The sequence below is a fragment of the Notolepis coatsorum genome (assembly GCF_963971535.1).
Source record: "Notolepis coatsorum genome assembly, chromosome: 3".
NCBI classification, from domain to species: Eukaryota; Metazoa; Chordata; class Actinopteri; order Aulopiformes; family Paralepididae; genus Notolepis; species Notolepis coatsorum.
In genome coordinates this window covers 130,348,151-130,373,047 of record NC_140167.1, presented here as the reverse complement: position 1 = coordinate 130,373,047, position 24,897 = coordinate 130,348,151, and the positions used below count along the sequence as shown (strand labels likewise).

Below are 24,897 nucleotides of genomic sequence, written 5' to 3'. Positions count from 1 at the left end.
ACTTACATCACGGCTCTCGTCCACATTCATTCATTTGACCCCCCCCCCCCCCCTCCCCAATCTCCTCCCTGATTTCAGAATCCCGGAAGTGTTACGGTGGTCACCAGCAGCCCCGCCTCCCCACACGGAGACAAACTGAGTACTTTATTTTAGTGGAAAAGTAACATTAGATTCGGCTCATTAATATGCAAGCCACACCTGTTGTGACGTCGGCGTTTGATAAGCTTTTTTGATTCGCGCGTGCATGTTATTCGTGCGTGGACCTTTTTAACTCTTTCAGAGTGGCATTTCCGGTGTCAAATGGAAAAAAATAAATAATGAAATTAGATACCAATGATGTAAACTACCCATAATTGATCAGTAGGGTTTAACCTAGAGGTTGGCCATTGATTGATTGATTGAAAACTTTATTAACAGATTGCAGAATGGGTACAAGGATGCAGACCAGAGAAAGACTTTCGTCTTGTTTACATCAGGGTCCCCCATTTTCAATTCAATACACACCTTTTCCTCGGCTGTGTCCAATCCACCCTTCTTTGTCCAACCCATTCTGTCGGCAACTCTTCTAAACAAATTGTGAGTGTCATCGTCCATAGTGCTCTCTGGGCTCTGCTCCCTCTGAAATGTGAGGACAAATTGCGTGTCAAGCCACAAGCAGCCAGACATCAACATGCGTGGACATGTCCTATTGTTGTCCTTTACAAATTCATTCATTCATTCAGCTATCTAGTTTAGCATTAGCGAAATTAACTGAGTGGAGATCTGGATTAAGGTTGGCTTACAAGTATGGACCGCAATACAACCAATATGTTACTTGAGAAATGAACAGTAATAATCCTTTACGTGTGAGAAATGGACACAATACTGTGTGAATAGCGACGACAAGTAGCCTGTTAGTACCTTGCACATTCAAACTTTAACACGGAAATGGTCAGTAACCAATGGGAGAAACAGAGACCGGAAAATCCTTCTTGTTTTTTTTAAGGGCGGTTGGCATTGAACTTAAAGGTGCATTACCGCCCCCTGCTTCTCCGGAGTGTGAACCACCAGAGCATCGAGTATTTGAATTAATGAAAACTTTATTTAACAGATTGCAGAATGGGTACACTACAGTACGGCTGGGGATGCAGCCCAGAGAAAGACGTTTGTCTTGTTTACATCAGGGTCCCCCATTTTCAATTCATAGTGATTTTTTTTTGCTAAGTCGTGGAGAAGTTGTGCTTTTAAAATATTGTAACAGAAAGAATGTGAGTAGTGTCTGCTGTTCACTGGACTTATATATACATCTATATTTATATTTATATATTTACATATTTATTTATATATTCTGGGTTTGATCACTGAGCCAATGTCTTTTTCAGCAACACCCTGCTTTGCACATACTCACAGTACACACACATTCACACATGGGAGCTGCCCACTACAACCACAGTCACTGTTGGCCACTGAGCAGCTCCACTGGAGCAGTTGAGGAGGTTAAGTGGTGTAAAAAAACTACTAACCTTCGTACTGTTGGACAAACAATCTTACTGACCCTTAGCTGCCAGAGTTGTACCCTTCCTGCGGACGTGTTACAGAACTTGTAACTCGCTTTGGATAAAACCATCAGCTAAATTACTAAATGTAAATGTAAAAATGTAAGTGCCTTGCTTGAGGGCACATCAGTGGTTGGTATTGAGACATTCGTTCACTTTCCCACCCAGATTTTCCAACTGGTCTGGGGGATGGGACAAGTGACCAGTGGTTACAAGCCCTCTCTTCTCTAACCTTTAAGCCATCACTTCAACAGCAAATGGAGTTTCTATCTAACACGCCAACATTTGGGGAAATTCTTAATTCTTGTAGTACCATTCTGCAATCTGTTAATACAATTTTCATTCAATCAATCACAGCGCAGGTGATTGATTCTCAGGGACCTCATGCACTGGCTCCCCATTGCCACACGAATCCGCTTCAAGGCCCTCGACCTGGCATATCGTGCGGCGAAGGGAACGGCTCCCGCCTACCTCCGGTCAATGGTCTCTAACTACACACCCTCAAGATCCCTACGCTCTGCATCTTCTGGCCGCCTCAGACCTACTCCTATCCGAGCTCCGGGAGGGTCATCAAGGAGAACCTGCCTTTTCTCAGTCCTTGCCCCACAATGGTGGAACGAACTTCCCACCACAGTTAGGTCAGCCGAAACACGTCCAATCTTCCACCGTCGACTAAAGACACCTCCTCAATCAATATCTGAATAAATAAATAATAATTTTATATATATATATATATATATATATATATATATATATAACCCTAACTAACCTTACTGTCATGCACTTGTCCTAATACTAACCTACACTGTAGCACTCAACACTGATGAACATTGTTACTCAGCTGATAGAGTTGTACCCTTCCTGCTGACTTGTTGAACAAAACTTGTAAGTCGCTTTGGATAAAAGTGTCAGCTAAATGACAAAATGTAAATTACACAGAACCCAAACATGTCAGTAGTTGAATCAATAGCGCGGTTTGTTGAAGGTTACTTTATTGTCACTAGCAATTGGAATTGATCTTTCAGCATATTCCTCTTAGAAACACAAAACACATGCATTTCTTGAGACACATCAGAGCTCATGGTCACTACAGAGCAGCACTCGTGGAGCAGGGTGAGGATGCAGTGCTTTAGATGGCACTTCAGATGTCCCATCATCTTGGTCACAAATGACAGGTGATTATCATTACATGACAACTGTGGCCACTGGCCAATGAGCTGTGGCATTGCACCATTATATTGTATGACAAAAACACATCATGATAATACTACTATGAATAAGAGAAGCAGCGTTTAGCTGGGGAAGTAGAAATACACTCTTTAAGCCAGAAGGGGGTGACCTCATTCTTAAATACTGAAGGTAATTCAGGAGCATACAATAAGTCTGAATCAATGGCCAAAAATATGGAGGGAAAAAAGTTGTATTACAAAATCACAATTTTTATAATGTAAGTAACAAGTACAGTGAAACACATGAATCTCACAATGGAATCACAATGGGGCAGGCTACCATGTCAAAATGTTCATATAAGGGTTTCATTCTAAAAAGCATTATATATCCACTTTGGAATGGGGAGGGGTCCCTGAAATTCATCGATCAATATTTAAAAAGCACAGATTATTCCAACCTTAAAAAAAATATATATATATATATACATATATTTTTTAATATATATAAAAAAAAAGCAAAAATATCATAAGAGCCTAGTATTCTATGGAAGGTTATAGCTTACTTTCTTACAAGGAATCAAGTGTAGATGTTGAAATGATGGATATCTTGTGTTGTAATGAGACTATCATGTTTTGCAACAAACATGTACAACAAGAGTTTCACGCCTAATATTCACACCTTTAGTCTGTTCTGCACATCAGCACAAAGTACAGCCTCTATTCTCCATCTCAGAAGGAAGGAAATAAGAAAAACATGTCAAGCATATTTGCAAGAGGAACATTGTGAACAAGCAAACACCCCACAGCATCACAAACAGCCTCTACTGTATGTTCTCAGTACTCCAGATCACCTTATTGCTTGTATCTGTAGGATCTGTTGAAAGATGGACAAACAGAGTAGAAAGTAGAGCCATGAGATGATCGATCGATCTATCTATCTATCTATCTATCTATCTATCTATCTATCTATCTGTCTGTCTGTCTGTCTGTCTGTCTGTCTGTCTGTCTGTCTGTCTGTCTGTCTGTCTGTCGTTCTGTCGTTCTGTCGTTCTGTCGTTCTGTCGTTCTGTCGTTCTGTCGTTCTGTCTGTCTGTCTGTCTGTCTGTCTGTCTGCCTGCCTGCCTGCCTGCCTGTCTGTCTGTCTGATCATCATTCAGTTGAACACCTGCTACAATCTCAAAAGGTGAAATAATGTTACATTTTATTCACAGTGTTATTCACAAAGTTCCAAAGCATTGTCAGGTATTTTGATGTGTACTGTCGTGCCGTGCAGCTCACCTTGTTTTGGAGAACAAGTCTTTATCTTGCAGTAGAGTCCCAGGCAGAAGATCAGCACGATGAAGGCTTCAGCCAGGTCATAGGCGGTGAAATCAAACGCTTTCATCAGAAACATCACATGTGTTATTGTGGCTTGTGCGCCCGTCAGCTTGGTTGCATGGCTGTCTGCATCACAATAACCGCTGCAGTGTTTCTGATGTCCGGTAAATGTATCATTGGTGGGTCGTGGTTGGACTGGAGAGTGTGATATGAGATATAAGTGGGGCAAGGGGATACATTTGAGCTGCAGCTAACTAGATTGAATGGGATTGGGGATTTATGACATACCAGATTTACAAATACACTGTTTGTGATACAAAAAGAGTTTAAAAAAATAAGAGAGTATATACATTTGACGAAGAGACTGTACATTGTATAGGAGGTGGGGTGGGGGAGGCGGACTGTACATTGGAGGTGGTTGGGTGGGGCGGGGGGTGGGATAGGCGGGGGGGGGGGGGGGGTGGGGGGTAACTGTACATTGGAATATTGACGAAACCTTACTAGGTCCAAGAAGAGGGTGAGCAGGGTGAGCAGTTTCAAGTACCTGGGAGTCCACATCACAGAGGACCTGACATGGTTAACACACATATATTCTGTGGTGAAAAAGGCTAAACAGCGCCTCTATCACCTGAGACAGTTAAGGAAGTTCAGAGTATCGGGGAAGATACTCCACTCCTTCTATTCCGGGGCTGTAGAGAGCATTCTGACTGGAAACATCACTGCCTGGTTTGGAAACAGCACGGCACAGGACAGGAAGGCACTCCAGAGAATGGTGCGCTCAGCAGAGCGTACTATGGGTATTGCACTACCACCCCTGCAGGTCTTATATAACAGGAGGTGCAAATCCAGAGCCTGCAGAATAATTAAACACCCTCCACCACCCCAACAACAGCCTGTTCAAGCTGCTGTGGTCAGGCAAACGCCGTACACACACACACTACGAGAACAGAGACACTCCGGCTCAGCTTCTTCCCCCAGGCCATCAGAACACTGAACTCTCCATCTCACAATGTGAACTTGGTTAATTATATTAACGTATAGCTGGTAATATAAAGTTTACCATAATGCTTCTAATCATTTAAATTAGATATGTACAATTGCATAGACGTCTAAGATCAGTCTAAAGTGGGGTGAAAAGTGAAAGTTTGGTAGACGTCTAAGCTTAGACGTGTTTTGAACGTCTAAGCTTAGACGTGTTTTGAACGTCTACGCTTAGACGTCTAAAATCAGTCTAGAATGGGGTGAAAAGTGAAAGTTTGGTAGACGTCTATTCCAGACGTGTTTTGAACGTCTATGTTTAGACGTTGTTTCAACGTCATGACATAGACGTCTAAAATCAGTCTAGAATGGGGTGAAAAGTGAAAGTTTGGTAGACGTCTATTCCAGACGTGTTTTGAACGTCTAAGCTTAGACGTTGTTTCAACGTCATGACATAGACGTCTAAAATCAGTCTAGAATGGGGTGAAAAGTGAAAGTTTGGTAGACGTCTATTCTAGACGTGTTTTGAACGTCTAAGCTTAGACGTGTTTTGAACGTCTATGTTTAGACGTTGTTTCAACGTCATGACATAGACGTCTAAAATCAGTCTAGAATGGGGTGAAAAGTGAAAGTTTGGTAGACGTCTATTCCAGACGTGTTTTGAACGTCTAAGCTTAGACGTTGTTTCAACGTCATGACATAGACGTCTAAAATCAGTCTAGAATGGGGTGAAAAGTGAAAGTTTGGTAGACGTCTATTCTAGACGTGTTTTGAACGTCTAAGCTTAGACGTGTTTTGAACGTCTAAGCTTAGACGTTGTTTCAACGTCATGACATAGACGTCTAAAATCAGTCTAAAGTGGGGTGAAAAGTGAAAGTTTGGTAGACGTCTAAGCTTAGACGTGTTTTGAACGTCTAAGCTTAGACGTTTAAACAATGTCTAAAATGGGGTGAAAAGTGAAAGTTTGGTAGACGTCTAAGCTTAGACAAGATTCTCCTGAGCTAAATGAGAGATATGGATAGACACACACACACACACACACACACACACACACACACACACACACACACTAGGGTGACCAGGTGTCCCCCTTTTGGTTGTACTGTCCCACCATTTGAGACCGCGTCCCACATATTGAGAGGATGTCCCTCTTTTTGAAGCAAAAAAAAAATATCGAACACAAGACATTCCTGTCAAGTGATAAAGTTTGAATATTTAAAACAGATGTTAGGTGGTAACAAGCCGGCTGCCAGTGCCAAGATGAATGTGGAGAGATATAATTCTGTATTTAATTTGTATTTATTTAGATTTAACCTTTATCTATTCGGTGAAGACGAGTTATTATAATAAAAAAAATTACATTATCTATCTGTCCCACTTTGTCCCACCAAAATCTTACTGTTGTCCTGCTTTTGGACTTTTTGTATCTGGTCACCCTAACACACACACACACACACACACACACACACACACACACACACACACACAGTCAGAAGAATTTAATCATTATTTAATCATGCAGGATTGTGATCAGTCAGGTTTCCCAGCAGTGCACTATCAGCGCCACCTGCTGATCAAATGGCAAACCATCTGCACAGCAGACTCACGGGCTTCCCCATTACACTCACCTCGCTAAACTCACGCCCCTCAGGACATCTGGGTCACTGAGATTCTGTGCATATTGATAATATTTTCAGATATGAATGCATTGAAATAATATACTTAGTGCATAGTTTAAAATACGTCTAAGCTTAGACAAGATTATCCTGGGCTAAATGCGAGCGATGGATAGACGTCACATAAAATCTTCGAAAATATCGTGCTCATATATTTGTAGGTGCGTTTGCAGGATGCCTCTGTCCATATTGATAATATTTTCAGATGTGAATGCATTGAAATAATATACTTAGTACATAGTTTAAAATACGTCTACAAAAAAACACGATTTGGCTCGGTTATACGAGAGCTATGCAAAAACGCTTGGTTGAAAAGACGTCTTTTGCTCACTGGGCCCCCCCCACCCCACCTACCCAACCTCCTCCAATGTACAGTTTCTTCGTCAAATGTATATACTCTCTTTTTTTTTACTCTTCTTGTATCAAAAACAGTACTGTATTTGTAGATCTGGTATGTCATAAATGTATAGATGTAGCAGTACTGTCCATCTGTATGTCATATGTTATGATGAATTGAAAATGGGGGTCCCTGATGTAAACAATACGAAAGTCCTTCTCTGGTCTGCATCCCCTTAACAATTGTGTGTATTGAGCCGTACTGTATTGTACCCATTCTGCAATCTGTTAATAACATTTTCAATCAATCAATCAAGACGATGGGATAAAGATAATTTTACATTGAGGACAACTGTAGATTCCCCTCTGATCATGTTGATCCCAGCAGTCTCACAGAGAGATGTATACACAGTTACACACTATTAATCATCTGGAAAATTATTCATCCATCATCAGCAGATATTGAACTGAAGAAAGATAAAACAATAAAAGGGTACAAATAAGGGGAAATAATAAATAGTAATCATAACAGTGACCTGAACTGTCAAACATTAACAATTAAAACCCGTTCTTCCTTAGGCAGCTCATATAACGGAACAGCCAAATGAGGAACAGTGACTGGTTTTAGGCTACTGGTCTATAATAAACTCACACAGTTCTGAGTGAAGGATTCCGTTTGCTTTTTCTTTCATTTGTTTTTCTTTTTCTTCATCATAATGCTTAGCAGGTCAATATATTGTGGGAAGTGGGTTTCTTTTCACAGTTGCAGAGTGAGTTATAATGTGAACAGATATAACTGCTCACTCACAGTATCACAACAAACAAAAGACTAATCAAATATTGGGATGAGCAGTTGCTTTTATTCTGTAGCTGCCTATACCATTGTTGCCTTGATATGGACGTGTAGCCTAGCAAACCACTTGCTTTAATATGAAGGGCACTACTATGATTTGCCTTCTCCAATGACTGATCTTGGGACACCCCATAAAATATGATTATTCCTAAATCATCAATGAATGCAGTCTTCACAAAGTAAATAATTGTTTGCAATAATACTGGGGCAGCAGTGTTGAATGAAGTTGGGTCCAGGTAGAGACTGGTGTTGAATGAAGTTGGATCCAGGTAGAGAGACTGGTGTTGAATGAAGTTGGGTCCAGGTAGAGAGAGACTGGTGTTGAATGAAGTTGGGTTCGTAGAGACTGGTATTGAATGAAGTTGGGTCCAGGTAGAGAGACTGGTGTTGAATGAAGTTGGGTCCAGGTAGATAGACTGGTGTTGGTGTTGAATGAAGTTGGGTCCAGGTAGATAGACTGGTGTTGAATGAAGTTGGGTCCAGGTAGAGAGAGACTGGTGTTGAATGAAGTTGGGTCCAGGTAGAGAGACTGGTGTTGAATGAAGTTGGGTTCAGGTAGAGACTGGTGTTGAATGAAGTTGGGTCCAGGTAGAGACTGGTGTTGAATGAAGTTGGGTTCAGGTAGAGACTGGTGTTGAATGAAGTTGGGTCCAGGTAGAGACTGGTGTTGAATGAAGTTGGGTTCAGGTAGAGACTGGTGTTGAATGAAGTTGGGTTCAGGTAGAGACTGGTGTTGAATGAAGTTGGGTTCAGGTAGACTGGTGTTGAATGAAGTTGGGTTCAGGTAGAGACTGGTGTTGAATGAAGTTGGGTCCAGGTAGAGACTAGGGATGGGTACAGAATTCGGTACTTTTGAGGCACCGAACCGAAACACGTCGGTACTACCGAGTATATTTTTACCGAGTATATTTTTTATTATTATTTTTTTTTTACTTTTTTTTTTTTTTTTTTCATGTCAACGTTCACACGCACAATATATGCTTACCTAGGATTTGACTTGATTCAACAACAAAGCAGTCGGAGCAATGACAAGCCGAAAACTGTCGAAATTGTAGTTATTTGAAGTTTGGATTTTTTTTTACGACTGAGGTAGGTAAATTAAATTTCTTGAGACTAAAGTACCGAAAAAAGGTACCGTTGGGTACCGGTATCGATTCACAGGTACCGGTATCGGTTCAAATGTGAAAGGTACCCATCCCTAGTAGAGACTGGTGTTGAATGAAGTTGGGTCCAGGTAGAGACTGGTGTTGAATGAAGTTGGGTCCAGGTAGAGACTGGTGTTGAATGAAGTTGGGTCCAGGTAGAGACCAGTGCATCATGCATGCAGCTCAACAGAACTGTTTTATCTACCCATTTTCTCTCTCCCTCATACAGCAGGTACTGTAGCATGGTGAGTTAAAGCCAAGACCAAGTTCACCAGCAAAATCCTATTTAATGCATTTTCCATAGAGCAGCACTATAAAACAAATGGCAACCAATGCACTTTAGATAAATAAAAAAGGTTTTGATTGATTGAAAACTTTATTAACAGATTGCAGAATGGGTACAGTACAGTACAATACATACAATTGTTAAGGGGATGCAGACCAGAGAGACTTTCGTCTCGTTTACATCAGGGTTCCCCATTTTCAATTCATCATAAAATGCATCAACGAGCTGATTCTAACAATGTGTGTGTGAGTGAGTGTCAGTGTGGTGGGTGTTAGCGAGTGTGGTTTGTTAGTTATTGGAAACGACATCAGCATTTTTGCATGCACTCTTGGACCCGACAAGGATCTCTGGCTTTGGTCAGACTGCATGTCTGATAAGGACAGACACCACAACGCTGACATACTCAGTGTATATGTGTGTGTGTGGGGCTGGGAATATGTGTGTGTGTGTGTGTGGCTGGGAATCGCAGTGGGTGGTTGCCATGGTAACTAAGGACTTCGGGCAGAGACGACTGGATGGCTGAAGTGAAAAATATAACTCGCGTTTCTTAAATGTCTCTTGCGGTGGAAAATAGCTGAGTTGATGCAAAAGCTTTTCTGTGCTCCTTTACGAGAAGTTATTTCTGCATTTCTTGTCTTGCACCGTCAGGCTATATCCATTTAAACTGTCAAACCACAAGATTTTTTCAAGATCTGTGAAAAATACTTGTTTGAGAATGTTCTGAAACACATAGCTTGTGTGTGTATATAGATAGTACACACAGTGATGCAAATAAGCACTGAATCTTTATTAAAAAACATTTGGAAAAGAAAGACAAATATCAATACAAACACTAAAATGTGAAACACACACAAAGCCAAAAATATCTACAAAGTTTAGTCACAAATTCACACCTTATACACAAGGTGACACTTTCACAGTGCCTGTCCATTAATGACAAGATTAACATTTGGCAATCAATGAGACATCACACAAAATTGCTCTATATGCGGATGACTTATTCATTTTCATGGAAGATCCCTCCCAATCAGCCTCAAAGTTACTTAACACATTCCCCGCCAACGACGAGTATACTCGTTATTGGCCGCCAATCGTTGAACGCCAAGAATGAGTATACTCGTTATTTGATCGTTATTTCTTTTATTCGATATTTCTATTCATTACAGGCGCACAGACTCGGGGTTAACATGGGGAATCCTCATGAGAATGTAAAAGTGCAATACCGGCCGCATCACACTAGACGGTGGTATCGAGCACCCTTTCTACCCTTGTATCTTTCTCTGTGGGACGGCCCCAGGTCTCCGGTTTCACTTTTCCTTGTTGGGCGAGGGGAGCGGTTCTCCCGGTTCCATCGAAGCGCATCAAATATCTCCGATCCATATGTTGTGGTGAATTATGCCGTCGACGAAATGGACATTGGATATACCAGATGGCGACCAATTGGAATATTATTTTTGGAATAATCCCCCCCCCCCCCCTTTCATGCATTCATGATGGAACATAATAGCTATGATGTAGATTTGATTTCGGGATAATAGCGTATACAGGCAAGACATGGCAACGTCTATAGTGAAATCGACGTATAGGGCTTTAACTCAGGATTTCATGAATTACCCCAGGCCGCTCTAAAACCATACTTATATTCACTACGGTATATAACACGGGAACGTATGGATGGAAAAATGTATTCTTTCTCACATTTTGAACGATAGATAGGTGATGTCAAATGGGCCATAGTATTGTATCCATAGCTATAATATAATAATAATAATAATAATAATAATAACTTTATTTGTATAGCACTTTTCATACAGAGGTTGCAGTTCAAAGTGCTTCACAACAGTAAAAAATACAGGCATAAGCTAGCATAAAAAGATAGACAGGTAGAATCACAGTGTTTCATATTAGGATCTAGCATCCCAATAGGCTCTCCGCTTACAGTTTTCAGTAACACAAATAGTAAAAATAGTTTAAAATGATTCAGTTTAAAAATAGTAAAATAAAAATAAAATAAAATAAAATAAAAATTATAAAATAGAACGGACATAAAAAATACAGGCATGAGCGAGCATAGCAAGATATGGCAAGTGACAACAATGCATAAAGTTTACAGACAATCCATGCTGATTGATCTGCCATAAGCAAGTGAAAGTTTACAGACAATCCATGCTGATTGATCTGCCATAAGCAAGTGAAAAGTTTACAGACAATCCATGCTGATTGATCTGCCATAAGCAAGTGAAGATTACAGTCTGTTCTAACAAACCAAACTGCCATGTATTAAAGTTTACAGACAATCCATGCTGATTGATCTGCCATAAGCATAAGATTACAGTCTGTTCTAACAAACCAAACTGCCATGTATTAAAGTTTACAGACAATCCATGCTGATTGATCTGCCATAAGCATAGTGTTTCACATTAGGATCTAGCATCCTAATAGGCTCTCTATTCAGTAATTAAAAAGTGCAATAACCGACGGACATAAAAAATACAGGCATGAGCGAGCATAGCAAATAATAAGAATAGTTTAAAATGATTCAGTTTAAAAATAGTCATCAGTAAGAAGTAAAAAGTGCAATAACCGACACATGAATTTGATAGGCAGTGTAAAAGAGTAGGCAGGGTACGAATAAATACAAGTTGTGTCAGGATATCCCTGATGTTTCCTCTTGCCACTAGGTGGTAGCAGATATCTATCAGTGAAATGCCTGAGCAAAGAGATAGGTTTTAAGCTGTCTTTTAAAGATGTCTAGCGAGTTGGCTTCCCTGATGTTTTGGGGCAGTTTGTTCCATAGTTTTGGGGCATAGTTGATAAAGGCTGCATTACCGATCCTCTTTTGACTGCTTCTGGGAGCCTCTAGTAGTCCAGCAGCTGATGATCGCAGTGTTCTTGCTGGTGTGTAATTTATTAGAGTGTTGGCGATGTAGCTAGGTCCCTGTCCATTTAGAGTTTTGTATGTAAGGAGAAGGACCTTTTTTTTTGTATTTTATTTTTTTATTCTTTTTTAAAACAAACATATAAACAAACATGACAACACACGATAAGATATACAAGCATTAATTGTCAGGGCACATCCAATGAGATCACATTTTGGTTAGTTGTTTTATATAAGATATACCCATAATACCTGTTATCTAAAAAAAAACCCTACATACGTATGCTCAGCTCGAAACCCCCCCTCCCGGACCCCACCTTGAGAAGTACCTCCACTATCCCTCGCACCTAACCAGACACTACCATTATAAGCTAGCTTTTATTCTCTCCACCACTTCTAACCACATTGACATTTTGGATTCATTGAGACCCAGAATTCTTGCTGTAGATATTTCATGGTAAATTACATCGAGATATGTAAGAAACCAAACTTTACGGCACATTTTTTCCGGTTGAAACCAGCGTGATGCGATCAGCTTTTTGGCTACTGTGATACCCGATAAAACCAATCTCTTTAGCTGTGGATTCACTGCAAACTCAAAAACATCATTCAACAGCAATACCGAGGGGTGTACAGGTATATTCCAAGATACGAGTTTTGATATTTGTTGGGTCACATCTTTCCAGAATGCCTTAACTGGTGAGCAGTCCCAATACATGTGCATAAATGTCCCTTCGTCCCCATTTGTACATTGGGTGCATTTGGAATCTTGTTTGAGCCCCATTCGGCACAGTCTTATAGGAGTCAAGTATGTCCTGTGAATATAGTTAAGATTGATTTGTTGATGATCCGGGTTCCTTGATGTAAGTCGGACATTTGCCCAGGCTCCTTGCCAATCAAAGTCATTTTCCAGGTCTGGTATATCCCTCCTCCAGACAGAGTCAAGTTGGAGGGTTTCATACGAGGACGTTAGTAATTGATGATAAAATTCTGAAACAAAACCTCTCGATGGGAGAAGGACCTTAAAGTCAATACTAAATGTTACAGGAAGCCAGTGTAAAGCGGCTAAGACTGAACTAATGTGCTCTCTCCTTTTGGTTCTAGTTAGCAGTCGGGCTGCAGAGTTTTGGATTAGCTAAAGCCTCTCTGTGGTTTTCTTAGGGAGACCTGTGAAAAGTGCATTACAGTAGTCTAACCGGCTAGATATGAATGCATGAATTAGCTTCTCAGCATCGTTCTGATTAATAAATGGTCGTACTTTTGCTATATTTCTGAGATGGAAGAACGATGTTTTCGTCACTTTGCTAATATGAGAATTGAAGTTCAGTTCTGAATCTATGACAACCCCAAGACTAGTGACCTCAGATTTGATCCAAGGGGTTAGTCCCCCCAGGTTCTTTATTAATGTTTCTTTTTTAGTTTTGGAGCCGATAATTAGAATTTCAGTTTTGTTCTCGTTTAGTTTCAGGAAGTTCTTACTCATCCATTTATTTATTGCCAGTAAGCAGTCTGTAATGGAGCTAATCGCTGTATCATTTGGTTCAGCAGATATGTACAGTTGTGTATCATCCGCATAGCTATGGAAATCTACATTATGTTCTCTGATGATATCACCCAGCGGTAACATGTAAAGGGAGAAGAGTAAAGGACCTAAGCAACTCCCTTGTGCAACTCCATAGTTGTTGTCGTATATATCAGACATGTGATCTCCTAGTTTAACATAGAATTTCCTCCCTCTGATGTATGTTTTAATTAAGCATTACATCACGCGCAGGAGTGGTTTGTGACCAATAAACCATGCCTAGGGGTGGTCGTTAGGCCCGAGGCGCAGCCGAGGGTCGTTAGACCCCCCTAGGCATGGTTTATTGGTCACAAATCACGACTACAAGTGGTGTAAAGATTTTATACTACTGCCAGATTCATCCAACCTTATTTCTATACAATAAACACACATTAATCGAAGATTTATTGAAAAAACCATCCGCCAGAAAAAGTAGTTCCCACAACTACAAAAAAGACAAGTTGCCTCCATGTGGAAGCAGCTTGAAGTGCATCCAACCAAACTAACACATCCAACTGTGTATTATTGGAATGATTGAGAGAAGTTGCCTCATGTGGAAGCAGCTTGAAGTGCATCCAACCAACTAACACATCCAACTGTGTATTATTGGAATGATTGATTGAAAATTTTATTACCAGATGCAGAATGGGTACAATACAGTACGGCTCAATACACACAATTGTTAAGGGAATGCAGACCTACTTTCCATAGAACTTCATTCTTAGATGCTTCTATATAAAGTAGGTAAAACAAATTAAAACGTTTTCTTTGCCCTATAGGAAAAAAACGTTTTCTTCGCCCTATTTTTTTATTTATTTCTTTTAGCCTAAACTTAACCAGTTGGAAACCAGGGGTACAGTAATAAAATTAGCAATCAACCAATCAATCAATTCAATAGACCATGCTCACTTAAAACAGCGCTGCTTCTCTCTCAGTCTGACTCCCCCGCTGTTGCAGACAGGAGTGTGTGTGTGTGTGTGTGTGTGTGTGCGTGTGTGTGTGTGTGTGTGTGTCACAGTGTGTGTATGTGTGTGTGTGTGTGTGTGTGTGTGTGTGTGTGTGTGTGTGTGTATGTGTGTGTGTGTGTGTGTGTGTGTATGTGTGTGTGTGTGTTTGTGGGTACGCCAGCGTCGGACAGTGTGAGAGTGAACGCTGCAGTCAGTGGGAAGGAAGTAGAAATTTAAATCAATCAATTAATCAATCAATCAATCCGCGATTTTTCTTTTGTTCTAGATTGACTCAAGACCCATCAATTACATCATCCAACATTGTTTAAAGGACTAACACATTTCCCTTGACAGAATCGCTTCATATTTAGTCGTTATGGTGCTATCAACATATCCATTTGTTGTCCGCGATCTTGTTTTCTCCCGGAGTGAGCCGGGGAGTGATATGTGATTCGGTTGTGGGCGGGTCCTGAGCCCAGGACCGTGGATTGTTGCCAATAAAGACGTGTAAATGGCCAATCAGAATCGAGAAATTTGCATGCCGTTGTATAAACCAGCCTAGCACATGGTCTGAGAAACCGACATGGTTTTCAAGACGATCGATTAGAATATCGTGATCGATTGTATCAAATGCTGCACTGAGATCTAACAGGATAAGGATGGAGATCTTATTCTCGTCAGAGTTTAGTCTGAGGTCACTGATTATTTTGGTGAGGGCAGTTTCAGTGCTATGATATTTTCTGAATCCTGACTGAAATTCTTCTAAGATGTTGTTTTCTTCAAGAAAGGAATTTATTTGAACTGAAACTATCTTTTCAAGTACTTTACTATTGAATGGTAGGTTGGATATTGGACGATAATTTGCCATTTCATTACTATCCAAGTATCCAATATAGAATATAGTTAAGTTATAGCTCTACAAACAAGGTGACTCAGTCCTATATTTCAACGTGTGGCAATGCGACCACAGGGCCCCGACAAGGCCCGACTAATCCCCGGTGCCGAATGAGTCAACATCGAGACAAATGTACAGTGTGTGGGGTGCAGCATGTATCTCACCTTTGAGTTTTTTCTTGTAGGCAAAGTCTGCACTAAGTTTACGCATCACCTCCGCGTGGCTCTGCCCCACCAGCTCCTTGCGCACGCTGCCATAGTTCTCTTTGACAAAGTTAGCGAAGGGCGCGAGAGCCCGAGAGGGGGTGAGCAGGACCAGTTGTCCCGTGCAGAAGGCGCACATGAACCGCTGGGTGTCCAGTGACTTGGAATGACGCCCGATCCTGTGTGGAGAGAGAGGGGGGGGGGGGGGCATGGTACAGGAGAGCATTAAGAACATGCTCCGTGGGAATGGACATGGAAGTCTGTAAATGAGAGGTATACTATTAATCTAATCTTAATTTAATTTAATCTTATTCAGGGATGCAATGACTGAGATAAAATCGGCAGACAATCGATCACAGATCACAATCGATCACAGATCACAATCGCATATTGGCATGATCGGTGGCCATGCATCCCTTGAGCCAATGTGTTAATTCTAAACAATTCAAGTAGCTGATTTTTCCAGTGACAGTTCAGAGCAGGGTTGCAAACAATTTCCACAGGGAGTTGAGCGCTGGAATTTTGGAAATGTTCCCCAAAAACTAAAATTTGCTTAAGCTCATTGGGCGCCAAACACGTAATATATTACGTGTTTCACCGCCAACGCTTGAGCGTCAAACACGTAATAATACGTTTTTAGATCCTTTGATCTTTTTCCTCTGATCCCCGTTCTAAACCATCATCTGGACCGTGGCTGCAGGGAACCAGGTGATGATGGAGAGGGTGAGGATGGACTGGATGATGGCAGTGTAGAACTGGACCATCATAGTCCTCTGCAGCCTAAACTTCCTCAGCTGACGTAGGAAGAACATCCTCTTCCGGGCCTTTTTATTGAGAGCGATGGTGTTCAGCTCCCATTTCAGGTCCCGGGAGAGTGTCATGCCGAGGAAGCGGCAGGACTCCACAGAGGCCACCGGGCTGCCTTCCGCCTGAAGTCCACTACCATCTCCACTGTTTTCTGGGCGTTGAGGTCCAGATTGTTGCAGCTGCACCAGCTCAGCAGCCTCTCGATCTCCCTCCTGTAGGCGGACTCGTCCCCCCTGGATATGAGACCCACCAGGGTGGTGTCGTCCGCAAACTTCAGGAGTTTGACCGTCAAGTCAAGAGTTTTATTTGTCACGGCATACAAGTATACAATGAAATGCGGGTGGTCTTGCCCGCAACGATGTGCAATAACATATAATAGAATCCAATAGAACATTGTGCAATAAACAAGTAACATTGTGCAATAAACAAGTAACAAGTAACATAGTAGGGCATATCGGTATATGTACATAAGTTATTTACAGAGCATGGAGGACATGCTAGGTCCTTTGGTAGTGCAATACACTGTTAGCTACGGATGAGGCACTGGGTCTTTTCTGTACATGCCAATTTATACAATCTCCGGTTATACTATACTATTTTTAAAGTGACCTTTCCTTAGTGGCCATAAGTGTGGGCGTGTGCAGCATGAGTGTGTGCTTGCTCATGTTAAAGTGGCTGCTAGTGTGTGAGCGTGTACAGTGTGTGTGTCGTGTGTGTGCTCATGTGTGCCTGTGTGTGGAGAGTTCAGTGTTCAAGGCTCTGATGGCCTGGGGGAAGAAGCTGAGCCGAAGTCTCTCTGTCCTAGTAGCTGGTGTTCGCAGGCGTCTGCCTGACCTCAGCAGCATGAACAGGCTGTTGTTGGGGTGGTGTGGGTCTTTCATTATTCTGCAGACTCTGGATTTGCACCTCTTGTTGTATAGGACCTGCAGGGGTGGTAGTGCAATACCCGTGGTACGCTCGGCTGAGCGCACCACTCTCTGTAGGGCCTTCTTGTCCTGTGCCGTTTCCATACCAGGCAGTGATGTTTCCAGTCAAGATGCTCTCTACAGCTCCGGAGTAGAAGGACTGGAGTATCTTCCCAGATACTCTGAACTTCCTTAACTGTCTCAGGTGGTAGAGGCGTTGCTTCGCCTTTTTTACGACTGAGTCTATGTGTGTTGTCCATGTCAGATCCTCTGCGATGTGGACCCCCAGGTACTTAAAGCTGCTCACCCTGTCCACGGTAGCCCCGTTTATCCTCAGTGGTGTGTGAGCCTCCTGCTGTCCTCTCCTATAATCCACAATCAGCTCCTTGGTTTTACCAATGTTCAGGAGCAGCCTGTTGTCCTGGCACCAGCGTTCCAGTACCTCAACATCCTCCCGGTAGGCCTTCTCGTCGTTGTCCGAGATCAGCCCCACCACCACTGTGTCGTCCGCAAACTTCACTATGGAGTTGGAGCTGAACTTGGCCACACAGTCATGTGTGTATAGTGAGTACAGCAGGGGGCTCAGAACACAGCCCTGGGGGGACCCGATGCTCAGGGTGTGATGCTGTTGGAGGTCTGACCCCCCACCCTGACCGCCTGGGGCCTTTCACTCAGAAAGTCCAGTATCCAGGCGCTCAGAGCGGAGCTCAGACCCAGCTCGATCAGCTTGTCCACCAGTCTGGTGGGGACTATGGTGTTGAACGCTGAGCTGTAGTCAATGAACAACAGTCTCACATAGCCCCCCTTCTGACGGTCCAGGTGAGAGAGGGTGCTGTGCAGTACTTGGGAGACCGCATCGTCAGTGGACCTGTTTGGCCTGTATGCAAATTGCATAGGGTCCATATCACTGGGGAGGGAGGCACAAATGTGATCCTTGACCAGCCTCTCTTCATGGCCACAGAGGTGAGTGGCCGAGGGGTTCAGAGAGACGCAGCTGTTGGTGTACAGGGAGAATAGTAGTGGGACAGAACGCAGCCCTGTGGGGAGCCAGTGCTGATAGACTTGGGATCGGAGATGTTAATTCCCAACTTCACCCGCTGTGACCGGTTTGTCACAAACGTGAAGGAAAAAACCAACGACATGCATGACAGCTTCTTAGATAGGGATGATTCATGGAGACAGGGGTCAGACTCCCCATTCATGGAGACAGGGGTCAGACTCCCCATTCATGGAGACAGGGGTCAGACTCCCCATTCATGGAGACCGGGGTCAGACTCCCCATTCATGGAGACCGGGGTCAGACTCCCCATTCAGAGAGACAGGGGTCAGACTCCCCATTCATGGAGACAGGGGTCAGACTCCCCATTCAGAGAGACAGGGGTCAGACTCCCCATTCATGGAGACAGGGGTCAGACTCCCCATTCAGAGAGACAGGGGTCAGACTCCCCATTCATGGAGACAGGGGTCAGACTCCCCATTCATGGAGACAGGGGTCAGACTCCCCATTCATGGAGACCGGGGTCAGACTCCCCATTCATGGAGACAGGGGTCAGACTCCCCATTCATGGAGACAGGGGTCAGACTCTCCATTCATGGAGACCGGGGTCAGACTCCCCATTCAGAGAGACAGGGGTCAGACTCCCCATTCATGGAGACAGGGGTCAGACTCCCCATTCAGAGAGACAGGGGTCAGACTCCCCATTCATGGAGACAGGGGTCAGACTCCCCATTCATGGAGACCGGGGTCAGACTCCCCATTCAGAGAGACAGGGGTCAGACTCCCCATTCATGGAGACAGGTGTCAGACTCCCCATTCAGAGAGACAGGGGTCAGACTCCCCATTCATGGAGACAGGGGTCAGACTCCCCATTCATGGAGACAGGGGTCAGACTCCCCATTCCATTTAGATACCTTGGGATAAAAATGGACTCCAATCTTACATTTAAAAAACAAATTAAATCGGTATTAAACAATGCAATGTTTCACTTATCAAACTTCCGTCACATCAGAAACTCTCTGTCAACAAAAGCAGCAGCACTGTATTTTAATGCCATTATTATGTCACACTTAACATACTGTCTGACTAGCTGGACACAAGCCTCCTGTACAACATTACGATCTGTACAGGTAGTTTACCATCAGGCTGTGAAAGTTCTGGACAGGAAAACAAACAGCCACCACCATTGTCATAGCATAACAAACCAGAACCTACTGAGCTGGGACAATCTTGTCAAATTCAAAGATGCCTGCCTTACCTATAAAATCCTACATGGCTTGGCTCCTCCCCCCCTCTGTACTTTCATAAAACAGAAAGCATCTGCTGATAGATATACCAGGTCTGTAGTCAGAGGGGACTGTGTAGTCCCAAACAGGAGGTCTGCTTTTAGTCAGACAGCCTTTTCCGTGAGAGCAGCCCACACCTGGAACAGTCTGCCAACACGGCTCAGGGAGTATCAAAGTTACATCTCATTTAAAACTAACTTAAAATCATGGTTGAGAGATGGTCAAGTGTGCGACCATTTTAACTGAGGGGTTGTATTTTAATGTATTTATTTGTATGTATTTTAGTGTATTGTAACCTATACTGATTCCTACTGTGTTTTAATTATTGTACTATGTTTTTTAACTGAGGGGTTGTATTTTAATGTATTTATTTGTATGTATTTTAGTGTATTGTAACCTATATTGATTCCTACTGTGTTTTAATTATTGTACTATGTTTTAATTATTGTTGTGCTCATGTCACCTGCCCCAGAGACTACAGTTGAAAATTAGCCAACTTGGCTAAACTGGCATATTTACAGTCAAATGTTCCTTAATATGCACTGTCTCTGTATTTTAAACCAATAAATACAAATACAAAAATTCATGGAGACAGGGGTCAGACTCCCCATTCATGGAGACAGGGGTCAGACTCCCCATTCATGGAGACAGGGGTCAGACTCCCCATTCATGGAGACAGGGGTCAGACTCCCCATTCATGGAGACAGGGGTCAGACTCCCCATTCATGGAGACCGGGGTCAGACTCCCCATTCATGGAGACAGGGGTCAGGTCTCATTAGTCCCGTTATCAAGATGGCGGCAGAGTGAACAGACTTCTCTTTAGACAAACGTTGCGGCATCCCATCTAATGGGAATTCAGTAGAATTACAACCATCGGCACAGTGCACTCTCGTGTGTAGCGCACTACAAATACAAACAATGTAAAAAAATAAAGTCATAACTATTGGTTTAAAAAATAAAGAGCATTTTTTTTTCGTAGCAACCCCTGCGAACAACCCCCATAATTCCATTCTATTCTCGTTAATTCCCATATATTCCCATTAACCCTTTCACTGCCGCACTAACCAAAACGGTTAACCCTTTCACTGCCACACGACAGAAGGTTAACCCTTTACGGCGACCGTCGGTTGTGCGGATAGTAAAGGGTTATAACCTTCTGTCGTGTGGCAGTGAAAGGGTTCATTCCCATAGAATGTTTCCACCACTGAACGTTCCCGAAATGAGAGTGTGGTTGGACGACATACGTGTTCTTGCAGCGGGTGCACTGGTACTGGTGTTTGTACTTGAGTGGTTTGTGACCAATAAACCATGCCTAGGGGTGGTCGTTAGGCCCGAGGCGCAGCCGAGGGTCGTTAGACCCCCCTAGGCATGGTTTATTGGTCACAAATCACGACTACAAGTGGTGTAAAGCTTTTATACAACTGCCAGATTCATCCAACCTTATTTCTATACAATAAACACACATTAATCGAAGATTTATTGAAAAAACCATCCGCCAGAAAAAGTAGTTCCCACAACTACAAAAAAGACAAGTTGCCTCCATGTGGAAGCAGCTTGAAGTGCATCCAACCAAACTAACACATCCAACTGTGTATTATTGGAATGATTGAGAGAAGTTGCCTCATGTGGAAGCAGCTTGAAGTGCATCCAACCAACTAACACATCCAACTGTGTATTATTGGAATGATTGATTGAAAATTTTATTACCAGATGCAGAATGGGTACAATACAGTACGGCTCAATACACACAATTGTTAAGGGAATGCAGACCTACTTTCCATAGAACTTCATTCTTAGATGCTTCTATATAAAGTAGGTAAAACAAATTAAAACGTTTTCTTTGCCCTATAGGAAAAAAACGTTTTCTTCGCCCTATTTTTTTATTTATTTCTTTTAGCCTAAACTTAACCAGTTGGAAACCAGGGGTACAGTAATAAAATTAGCAATCAACCAATCAATCAATTCAATAGACCATGCTCACTTAAAACAGCGCTGCTTCTCTCTCAGTCTGACTCCCCCGCTGTTGCAGACAGGAGTGTGTGTGTGTGTGTGTGTGTGTGTGCGTGTGTGTGTGTGTGTGTCACAGTGTGTGTATGTGTGTGTGTGTGTGTGTGTGTGTGTGTGTGTATGTGTGTGTGTGTGTGTGTGTGTGTGTGTGTGTGTATGTGTGTGTGTGTGTTTGTGGGTACGCCAGCGTCGGACAGTGTGAGAGTGAACGCTGCAGTCAGTGGGAAGGAAGTAGAAATTTAAATCAATCAATTAATCAATCAATCAATCCGCGATTTTTCTTTTGTTCTAGATTGACTCAAGACCCATCAATTACATCATCCAACATTGTTTAAAGGACTAACACATTTCCCTTGACAGAATCGCTTCATATTTAGTCGTTATGGTGCTATCAACATATCCATTTGTTGTCCGCGATCTTGTTTTCTCCCGGAGTGAGCCGGGGAGTGATATGTGATTCGGTTGTGGGCGGGTCCTGAGCCCAGGACCGTGGATTGTTGCCAATAAAGACGTGTAAATGGCCAATCAGAATCGAGAAATTTGCATGCCGTTGTATAAACCAGCCTAGCACATGGTCTGAGAAACCGACATGGTTTTCAAGACGATCGATTAGAATATCGTGATCGATTGTATCAAATGCTGCACTGAGATCTAACAGGATAAGGATGGAGATCTTATTCTCGTCAGAGTTTAGTCTGAGGTCACTGATTATTTTGGTGAGGGCAGTTTCAGTGCTATGATATTTTCTGAATCCTGACTGAAATTCTTCTAAGATGTTGTTTTCTTCAAGAAAGGAATTTATTTGAACTGAAACTATCTTTTCAAGTACTTTACTATTGAATGGTAGGTTGGATATTGGACGATAATTTGCCATTTCATTACTATCCAAGTATCCAATATAGAATATAGTTAAGTTATAGCTCTACAAACAAGGTGACTCAGTCCTATATTTCAACGTGTGGCAATGCGACCACAGGGCCCCGACAAGGCCCGACTAATCCCCGGTGCCGAATGAGTCAACATCGAGACAAATGTACAGTGTGTGGGGTGCAGCATGTATCTCACCTTTGAGTTTTTTCTTGTAGGCAAAGTCTGCACTAAGTTTACGCATCACCTCCGCGTGGCTCTGCCCCCCCACCAGCTCCTTGCGCACGCTGCCATAGTTCTCTTTGACAAAGTTAGCGAAGGGCGCGAGAGCCCGAGAGGGGGTGAGCAGGACCAGTTGTCCCGTGCAGAAGGCGCACATGAACCGCTGGGTGTCCAGTGACTTGGAATGACGCCCGATCCTGTGTGGAGAGAGAGGGGGGGGGGGGGCATGGTACAGGAGAGCATTAAGAACATGCTCCGTGGGAATGGACATGGAAGTCTGTAAATGAGAGGTATACTATTAATCTAATCTTAATTTAATTTAATCTTATTCAGGGATGCAATGACTGAGATAAAATCGGCAGACAATCGATCACAGATCACAATCGATCACAGATCACAATCGCATATTGGCATGATCGGTGGCCATGCATCCCTTGAGCCAATGTGTTAATTCTAAACAATTCAAGTAGCTGATTTTTCCAGTGACAGTTCAGAGCAGGGTTGCAAACAATTTCCACAGGGAGTTGAGCGCTGGAATTTTGGAAATGTTCCCCAAAAACTAAAATTTGCTTAAGCTCATTGGGCGCCAAACACGTAATATATTACGTGTTTCACCGCCAACGCTTGAGCGTCAAACACGTAATAATACGTTTTTAGATCCTTTGATCTTTTTCCTCTGATCCCCGTTCTAAACCATCATCTGGACCGTGGCTGCAGGGAACCAGGTGATGATGGAGAGGGTGAGGATGGACTGGATGATGGCAGTGTAGAACTGGACCATCATAGTCCTCTGCAGCCTAAACTTCCTCAGCTGACGTAGGAAGAACATCCTCTTCCGGGCCTTTTTATTGAGAGCGATGGTGTTCAGCTCCCATTTCAGGTCCCGGGAGAGTGTCATGCCGAGGAAGCGGCAGGACTCCACAGAGGCCACCGGGCTGCCTTCCGCCTGAAGTCCACTACCATCTCCACTGTTTTCTGGGCGTTGAGGTCCAGATTGTTGCAGCTGCACCAGCTCAGCAGCCTCTCGATCTCCCTCCTGTAGGCGGACTCGTCCCCCCTGGATATGAGACCCACCAGGGTGGTGTCGTCCGCAAACTTCAGGAGTTTGACCGTCAAGTCAAGTCAAGAGTTTTATTTGTCACGGCATACAAGTATACAATGAAATGCGGGTGGTCTTGCCCGCAACGATGTGCAATAACATATAATAGAATCCAATAGAACATTGTGCAATAAACAAGTAACATTGTGCAATAAACAAGTAACAAGTAACATAGTAGGGCATATCGGTATATGTACATAAGTTATTTACAGAGCATGGAGGACATGCTAGGTCCTTTGGTAGTGCAATACACTGTTAGCTACGGATGAGGCACTGGGTCTTTTCTGTACATGCCAATTTATACAATCTCCGGTTATACTATACTATTTTTAAAGTGACCTTTCCTTAGTGGCCATAAGTGTGGGCGTGTGCAGCATGAGTGTGTGCTTGCTCATGTTAAAGTGGCTGCTAGTGTGTGAGCGTGTACAGTGTGTGTGTCGTGTGTGTGCTCATGTGTGCCTGTGTGTGGAGAGTTCAGTGTTCAAGGCTCTGATGGCCTGGGGGAAGAAGCTGAGCCGAAGTCTCTCTGTCCTAGTAGCTGGTGTTCGCAGGCGTCTGCCTGACCTCAGCAGCATGAACAGGCTGTTGTTGGGGTGGTGTGGGTCTTTCATTATTCTGCAGACTCTGGATTTGCACCTCTTGTTGTATAGGACCTGCAGGGGTGGTAGTGCAATACCCGTGGTACGCTCGGCTGAGCGCACCACTCTCTGTAGGGCCTTCTTGTCCTGTGCCGTTTCCATACCAGGCAGTGATGTTTCCAGTCAAGATGCTCTCTACAGCTCCGGAGTAGAAGGACTGGAGTATCTTCCCAGATACTCTGAACTTCCTTAACTGTCTCAGGTGGTAGAGGCGTTGCTTCGCCTTTTTTACGACTGAGTCTATGTGTGTTGTCCATGTCAGATCCTCTGCGATGTGGACCCCCAGGTA

General features: G+C 43.1%; 1 protein-coding gene across 1 annotated transcript in view; it reads right to left on the bottom strand.

The window, feature by feature from the left end:
• Positions 1 to 583: 583 nt before the first annotated feature.
• The window catches only part of LOC311225999 (germ cell nuclear acidic protein-like), a gene marked incomplete at both ends in the record, with an annotated part of 52,416 nt that continues 28,102 nt past the window's right edge, over positions 584 to 24,897 (bottom strand). Inside the window, 3 exons of the mRNA XM_084311381.1 lie at positions 584 to 618; positions 3,983 to 4,216; positions 15,741 to 15,958. Coding sequence (XP_084167507.1) covers positions 584 to 618; positions 3,983 to 4,216; positions 15,741 to 15,958 — 487 coding nt within the window. The remainder of the gene's footprint in view (positions 619 to 3,982; positions 4,217 to 15,740; positions 15,959 to 24,897) is intronic.